We start from the raw sequence: 8025 nt of genomic DNA, 5'->3' as shown, positions 1-8025 counted from the left end.
TCAACACGAAAGGCAGACTTAAGCACCTATACCACAGGGAGAATGTTATCTGCTTTATCACATACACAGCAATGAAAACAAAGAAAAATACCGGTGTTTTTGCTTATAGGCAGAGTATATTTGGAGAATACCATGCCTCACTTAGATGGCAGTGGACAGTTGACAGTCTTTGTTAAGGAAGGTGCAGAGCTTTGGGAACCTACAGACTCTTTCGGCTTGAAATGGTTGGTCCTCTCTGTGCTAACCAGTGCCTTCTGCTGAAGTGAGTAGCTGCTACTGATTTCCTAGCTAGGTGTTCACAGCAAATCAGCTGTGGACAATTTTCGAGGCAGTCGTGGGAGTAGCCATGAGGCCCAGGGTTGGCTGGGCCAAAGTGGGTGTTGCTGGGACTGGGTAGGCACTGTAGAAATCGACGCAAGTCAAATGCTAATTCTTGGCACAGAGAGGCTTGGCCTTCCGGTCTTCTGTAGCTGACTTCATGTTGGCTCCCGTGCGGTCTCTGACAGGAGTCGGGTTCTTTGGGGGCTCTGCAGTCTTGGGTTTGGCCTCTGTTTCAGACTTACACAGGACAATGGGTTCCTCCAGCTGTTCACAGTTAACTTCAGGGTTAACCCAGTGGGAAAAGAACGTCATCTTATTTTCCCCTTCAGCTTCTGGGGGCTCTGGAAAGGTGGAACTCCAGTGAGTAGTCTTCCCCATCAGACCCCCCCAACTCTCAGCCCTACCAAGTTTCACCCCTACAACATGGCCTGGAAGAATTCCACCTTGAAATTTTTCTATTTAAAAAATGAAGTCCCACAAATACTGGATCAGTAGATGATGGCCCAATAAGTTCTCATTGTAAGGTCTGGTCTTGTAAGAACTGGGCACCCCAGGCTGGGCATCCCCAGGAACCACTGGGTGAAATAAACATTGGTTTAGCCTAACAGATGTGCAGAACATTTTTATCTGTCCCAAGGAATCCTGAAGGATGCTCTGGGTACCAGCAAAGAAACTGACAAAAGCCAAGGGGCTAGAGATGGTGACTCTACTGACAGAGGTCTCACCAATCCCTCTCTTCACTGAAAGAAACTTGCTTAAACTAAAATTCTGCCTGAGAGAGATCCTAACGAGCCAGTGGGAAGGTAAGCAGCCCTGGGGTTCTGCTTAGAAATCTTTTGTTGGCCCATGAACCTCAGCAAAGTGTCTACTTGGAGTCCACTAGGTCCGCTGTTTCCCATGCTTAGGTAAGAACTAGGCTTCACTCTGGTCTGAGGGGTTCAGGGAATCTTCTGGTTGGATTATTGATATTGGTCCCCAGCTACACACAAAAAACCTGGGTGTCTATGGTGTCCCACGTGACTGTGAGATGTCAGAGGCACAATGGGCAGAACCTTAGGGCTCTCTGCTCAGAGTTCAGCTGGAAATTCTTTCAAGCAGACACGCTCTAGATCTAAGGGACTTGGGGATCCTGGGGGATAGGACTCTTGGAGCCGTGCTTTTCTTTACTGGCTGAGATCCCCAGAGGTCTCCAGTGTGGAGGTATTCTTTGGCCAAAAAGTGTCCCCTGTCCTCCTATCTGAATGGGACTTTTCCAAACATATCGCTAGGAATTTCTTTTTGAGGTAGAAATTTAGTTTGGGAATGATAAGTACTTTGAGTGATTAAGGAACGGCAGGAACACGGCCTGAGTTGTGCTTCAGCCTGGACTACATCTCTGCATATGGCGTACTGGTGCTTTGAACATGTGGCCAGGATTTAGTATGCCACTATTAAGGTTAAGACTGAATCAGAGATTCTAATGGGCTCAGGACTCATCTCTGTGATTGCGCATTAGCTAAAACTGCCAGGGTAATAATAGCTCGGAGAGAACCAAAAAATAGCAGGCAGCCCTGGCAGGAAGGCAAATTTGTTTCCAGTTCCTAAATGGCTGTGTGAGACAAGGCTTGGGCAGCTTAGGGGCAGCAGTAACCACATCTGGAGAGACTGTCGCTGCTGTTCAAGGCCTGTCGGTGCTAAGCAGTCTGATCTGATTACTATCTATGTGGCTCAGACTTGTTTTCCAGGGAAGAACAGAACCAAGTTGCTGTCAGAGCTCCTGAGGGTACTGTAGACAGTGACTTTCAGTCTCAGAAGTTAGGGATGTGGGGGTGGTGCTCTTGCGTGCCCTCTGTGGGCTCTGCCACAAAGTTTTGGTCTAACCAATCAACTGTGGACTGGCCCTGTTGCTGCAGTAGATCAGTACACGCCATCATTCTCAAGGGTTCTGGCCGAGGAAAACATACCAAAGATCGGGGCTGTGCTGCTTAGGGCAGGCGCTGCTGCTCCGCAGGGGCTAGAAGCAGCTGGATAGACTGCTGAATCTTTAGGGACCGGTTCCAGCGATAATAAAATCAACCCTCTGTTTCAACCGCTGCTGGAGGTAGAACTCCAGCAGGCACACTCCAGGACAAGGCTGCTCCCTACCCTCTTGAGGTCGGAAATTGCCTTTTATCAGGCAGATGCCTTGATCTGATGAGACAGGCTCTAACACATCTCAGGGTTTATACGTTACGTGGTTCTCTGCATCTACAGAGCTCTCTGGATGAGAGGCCAGTCCCTCTGAGGCTACCACTGCCATGTTCACAGGTGGCACACCAAGACTTCACCCTTGGCCCAGAATTGGGACATTAATCTGGGTTTGTCAATGGAAATGCCCAAGTTTGGAAAAGTGGGGAAGAAGCTGGTAATATCTGAAGTGTAGGAAATCTTAGGCAATACAGACATAATGGAGTAATTGAATAAGAAAGGCCATAACTCTCCTCTTGTGGAAAGATCCCTAAATGCAAACTCAAAATCCACTGTGCAGAAGATGAACTACAGAAAGAGACCTAGCGATGGCACAGTGAGTTTCAATGTGACCGCACCACCCCAAACACACACTCCTTCAAGGCCACTTAAATATGACAAAAACTTTAAATCTTTGAAGGAAGAAATTGAAGAAGACACCAGAAAGTGGAAAGATATCCCACACTCTTGAGTAGGTAGAAATGGCAATCTTACCAAAAGCAATCTACAGATTCAATTAAATGCCTATCAAAATCCCAGCAAAATTCTTCACAGACCTCAAAAGAATGGTACTCAACTTCATATGGAAAAGCAAAACACCCAGGATAGCCAAAACAAGCCTGTACAAAAAAAGAACTTCTGGAGGCATCACAATCCCTGACTTTCAACTCTACTACAGAGCTGCAGTACTGAAAACAGCCTGGTATTGGCATAAGAACAGACAGGAGGACCAATGGAACTGAATCCAAGATCCAGATATCAGTCCACACACCTACAAATACCTAATTTTTGACAAAGAAGCAAAAAATATAAATTGCAAAAAAGAAAGCGTATTCAACAAATGATGTTGGCATAACTGGATATCAACATGTAGAAGAATAAAAATAGGCCCATATCTATCACCACGCACAAAACTCAAGTCCTGATGGATCAAAGACCTCAACATAAAGCCAGCCACACTGAACCTTATAGAAGAGAAAGTGGGAAGTTCACTTGAACTCATTGGCAACAGGAGACCACTTCCTAAATATAACCCCAGCAGCACAGACACTGAAAGAAATAATTAATAGATGGGACCTCCTGATACTGAAAAGCTTCTGAAAAGCAAAGGACACGGTCAACAAGACAAAACAGCAGCCTACAGAATGGCAAAAGGTCTTCACCAACTCCACATCAGACAGAGGGTTGATCTCCAAAATATACAAAGAACTCAAGAAATTGGTCATCAAAAGAACAAATAATCCAATAAAAAAATGGGGTACAGACCTAAACAGAGAACTCTTAATAGAGAAATCTAAAATGGCTGAAAAACACTTAAGGAACTGTTCAACATCCTTAAACATCAGAAAAATTCTAATCAAAACAACTCTGAGATTCCATCTTACACCTGTAAGAATGGCCAAGATCAAAAACACTGATGACAACTTATGCTGGAAAGGATGTTGGGTAAAGGGAACACTTCTGCATTGCTGGTGGGAGTACAGGCTGGTACAGCCGCTTTGGATGTCAGTATGGCGATTTCTCAGAAAATTAGGAAACAACCTTCTTCAAGTCCCAGCAATACCACTTTTGGGTATATACCCAAAGGATGCTCAATCGTACCACAAGGACATGTGCTCAACTATGTTCAAAGCAACATTGATTGTCATATCCAGAACCTGGAAACAACTTAATGCCTCTCCACCTAATAATGGATAAAGAAAATGTGGTACATTTACACAATGGAGTACTACACAGCAGAAAAAAATAATGACATTTTGAAATTTGCAGGTAAATGGAAAACATATTGAGTGAGGTAACCCAGACCCAGAAAGACAAATATCACATATACTCACCCATAAGTGGCTTTTAGACATAAAGCAAAGAAAAACCAGCCTACAATTCACAATCCCAGAGAACCTAGATAACAAAGAGGACCATAAGAGAGACATACGTGGATCTAATCTACATGGGAAGTAGAAAAAGACAAGATCTTCTGAGTAAATTGGGAGCATGGGGATCATGCGAGAGGGTAGAAGGGGAGGGGAAAAAAGGGAGGGGAGCAGAGAAATATATAGCTCAATAAAAACAATAAAAAAATGTTTTAAAAAGACCACTTAAACACAGCTAAAAGAAGGAGAAAGTAGAGCCTAGGCAATGGGATAGAGGTGAAAACTACTCTGCAGTGGCCTTCTGAGGCCGCTAGAGTCGAGGGATGGTAACCCATCCTCCAGTGGTTGTCCATTGTCGGGTTTCTGGGCTTTGAAAATATGGGAAGTGGTAAAGTGGTGTGCTATAAATGTCCCCAGGAACTCCTCCACAGAAGGAGGGAAAGCTCAATGTGAGAATGTATGCATTTTTGTCTTCCTATTCTCACAGGCACCTTGGGGCCTTTGGGACATAGGAACCGCAGGTGACATGAATGTGGGATCATAGGGTATTGTTTCAGGTTCAGGAAGCAATGGGTACCCGGAAAAAGAAGGAATCTAATACTCAAGGGCTGCTGACCTTCATTCTTCAAGACAAGCTTCGTGATTTTCTTCTTCTGCTGGTTTGCGGGAGCCCCGGGTTCTTCCACACTTGAGGAAGACAGAGAGCCTGCACCCTGGGCTTCCTGCTTTTGCCGATGATCACCGCGGTAATATCGGAAGCTGGCGTCACCGGTTGATGGGGCAGCTGACTGAGTTGAAGATTTTTGATCTGTTGACGGTGATGGTGTGAGGCTGGAAGCCCCCGAAATGTCTCTGGGGTCTTGGGAACTCCTGTCAAGCAACGCTTTCGACGAAGCCAATGCCTCCAGGCTAGAAAAGGTCTGTGATGGTCTCAGCGTGGTCAGACAGGTCTCTTTGTTCTCATACCCCAGCAACTGCTGAATTTCCAGAGCCATCGCATTGCAGATGGCGCAGGAAGGGTCAGAGCACAGGAGCCGCCGGACACTTCCTTCCTGAGGAAGCCAGCCGTGGCTAGGAAGGAAAATGGCAACTGTTAGAGACAGCATGGCGCCTGCCTCCTCAGGAGCGGGGAAAGAGCGCTTTCCCTCCTGCACCCTGCAAGTCCTGGGCCTATACCTCCAGGAGTCTACCCCCTCTGCTCCTCTTCCTGGGAAAATTGCAGGTGGTGAGGTCTGTGGCTGAGCTGAGAGTCTGGGGACAGGTCTCAGACAACCTGTCTCAGAGGACTGGAAACCTGGGTCAGGTTTCTGCCAACCTTACCGAGAAGCTGAACTAACTAGATGAAAAGAACCAGGTAGATAAGAGGGATTAGCTGATGGGCGGCACCAAGGACACCACCATGTGAGGGCCAAATCAGTTTTTTTTTGGGAGGGGGGCAGAATCTGAGAAACTTGGTGCCTGGTAAATAGTATATTCAACCGAGAAACAAGGTCCTCACTCTAAGAACTGTGGGTGTCCCTGTCCCCAGCGTCTCTTAGGAATCAATCCCATTCTATAGAAGTCCAAGGGGGAGTATAAGATGGCTGACTGAAGGTATCCCAGATACCGGCCTTATGGAAGAGAGGCCTTCTGAGGAGACGCGTGTGTATGTCAGCAGAATTCAGCCAGAGATGGGACAGTCATGGCTTCTTTATGCCAAACCTATTCTCTTGACAAAACTATCCTCACAACAGGAGCAACACCAGCACTAGTCAACCCTGAAAGGCAGAACTACTCAGACCCCAGAGTAAAATGGGTGACTTCTCCTTCGTGAGAGACATACAAACCCTCTCGGCCCTGGCAAGCTTCTCAGCTTGGACTGAGACACTCCATGGTGTATCTCTCTAGGCAACAGCCCCCCATTCCCATCCTTTGCCCAGGCCAGCCTAAGCAACCATCAGAGAGCCAGGCTGGGACCTGGAAGACCACAGAAAGAAGAGTTCACCTTTTCATGATAGTGAGCAGCTTCTGCAGTTTCTCAGCTTCTTCCTTGGACGTTCTCTTAGCTGAAGGAGGAGGACAGAGAGGGTTAGGCAGATTGGAAGGTTGAGGGGGTGATGTATAAGCTGAAGGCCACTGGGTGGTGGTGCCCGCCTTTAACCCCAGCACTCAGGAGGCAGAGGCAGGCGGATCTGTGAGTTTAGCCTGATCTACAGAGTGAGTTCCAGGACAGCCAGGGCTACACCAAGTCTTGAGAAACAACAACAACAAAAAGAAGCTGAAGGCTTTTGAAGGGCAGGTGACCCACAACCCAAAGAGTAAATGCTCTGTGTACCGCTAATTGTGGTCCTGTCCTATACACACAGTTTCATTTGATCTTCACAACCACGCAGTTAGTGCCCATTTTGTGGAGGACAAAGATGGAAGTAACGTGGCTTCCACCGGGCTTTAAAAACTCGCAAATGACAGAATTAAGGATATTGGCTTCCCATCCTTGTACTTTATCTCAGGAAGGTCAGACGGGAGACGGAGCATGCCTGGTCTCTTTCCCACCACAGACGTCTTTTTTGGTTGTCACTGGTTTATAGCACAGTCTCCGAGGGTTGGAAACACCTGACTGCTGGTGTGGGAGTCAGCGCGGGGGGGGGCAGAATCTGTGCGAACCTCACCCACAGAGGTAGGGAGTCAGCGGGGGGGGGCCCAGAATCTGTGCGAACCTCACCCACAGAGGTAGGGAGTCAGCGCGGGGGCCCAGAATCTGTGCGAACCTCACCCACAGAGGTAGGGAGTCAAAGAAACTGGGATTTACCTTTTGGCGTTCTCTCTCTAGGCCTGTGCTTGATTCTTCGATAACACTTGAAAGACAAAAATATTAGAATATGAAGTAGAAACACCAACTTTTTTTCATGTCTAAAGTGAAACAAAACCCAGAAATAACCCCTAATCTTCTTCTGTCTTCCAGCCTTGTGCTCCCCCCCCCTTCCATCACCCTGTTTCTCCCATTTCTGCCCCAATTCGAGACTCTTCCATACTCTACATCTTCCATCCCATTTCATAGACAAGCTCTGTGGTGGATTCAAGGGTCAAGCAGGAAGACGGGACAAGCTAAACGACAGGCAACGCTAGTACCCAAAGGGCTTCCGTCATCCAAGATCCTAAACGTCCACCAACCAGAGCTGATCTGGGCTCCAGTGAAGAAATCCTCATTAAAAAATAAAGATCAAGGGGTAAGTAACCAACAGGCGGTGAGGGGGTAAACCTCTCCTTATAAACAACAGATTCAGGCCTGGTTAGTATTCCCCTACCTTGTAACAGCTCTTGTCAGGTCCCAACCTTAATCCCTGGTAGCTTCTTTTCACATGCCAAATAACTAATGCAATAATGAAGATATATCCATACTTATATAGTGGGTATCCCACATCCCACAGAATAAAATTAGGGTCCAACATCACTCGACTTCCCTAATCATCCCTCCCCCAGAATTCCATGGTGTTAGAATGCAAAGCCTCCAAATTCTAGAGTTTGGCTCTCTGCCTCACAGAAGGCATACCCAGGCCATCAAACTACCTCACAAAGCCCTCCTGCTCCACCAAGCAAGCAGAGAATTAAAACATTTGTCTATCTTGGATAAAATTTTGGAGTAGGTGGG

The 8025-nt window shown here is 46.9% G+C and overlaps 1 protein-coding gene across 1 annotated transcript; it reads right to left on the bottom strand.

The window, feature by feature from the left end:
* Nucleotides 1–360: 360 nt before the first annotated feature.
* Nucleotides 361–7825, bottom strand: Spata31f3 (SPATA31 subfamily F member 3). The gene is made up of 5 exons (XM_050156117.1): nucleotides 7682–7825; nucleotides 7186–7231; nucleotides 6382–6442; nucleotides 5014–5468; nucleotides 361–662 (listed from the first exon to the last, which is right to left on the bottom strand). Exons 1-5 carry the CDS (start codon nucleotides 7823–7825, stop codon nucleotides 427–429), a joined length of 942 nt encoding a protein of 313 aa, XP_050012074.1. The 3' UTR covers nucleotides 361–426.
* Nucleotides 7826–8025: the final 200 nt, after the last annotated feature.

The sequence above is a fragment of the Alexandromys fortis genome, unplaced genomic scaffold (assembly GCF_014885135.2).
Source record: "Alexandromys fortis isolate MF-2015 unplaced genomic scaffold, M_Fortis_MF-2015_v1.1 scaffold_92, whole genome shotgun sequence".
Lineage (NCBI taxonomy): Eukaryota > Metazoa > Chordata > Mammalia > Rodentia > Cricetidae > Alexandromys > Alexandromys fortis.
This window is presented reverse-complemented; position numbering and strand designations above follow the sequence as displayed.

Coding starts and splice junctions, on each gene's coding strand:
- Spata31f3 (XM_050156117.1), bottom strand. CDS start 7,825: ATGTTGGACCCTAATTTTATTCTGTGGGATGTGGGATACCCACTATAT. Junction 6,443..7,185: donor TAGAGAGAGAACGCCAAAAG/GTAAATCCCAGT, acceptor CTCCTCCTTCAG/CTAAGAGAACGTCCAAGGAA. Junction 663..5,013: donor GCTTGTCTTGAAGAATGAAG/GTCAGCAGCCCT, acceptor CCACCTTTCCAG/AGCCCCCAGAAGCTGAAGGG.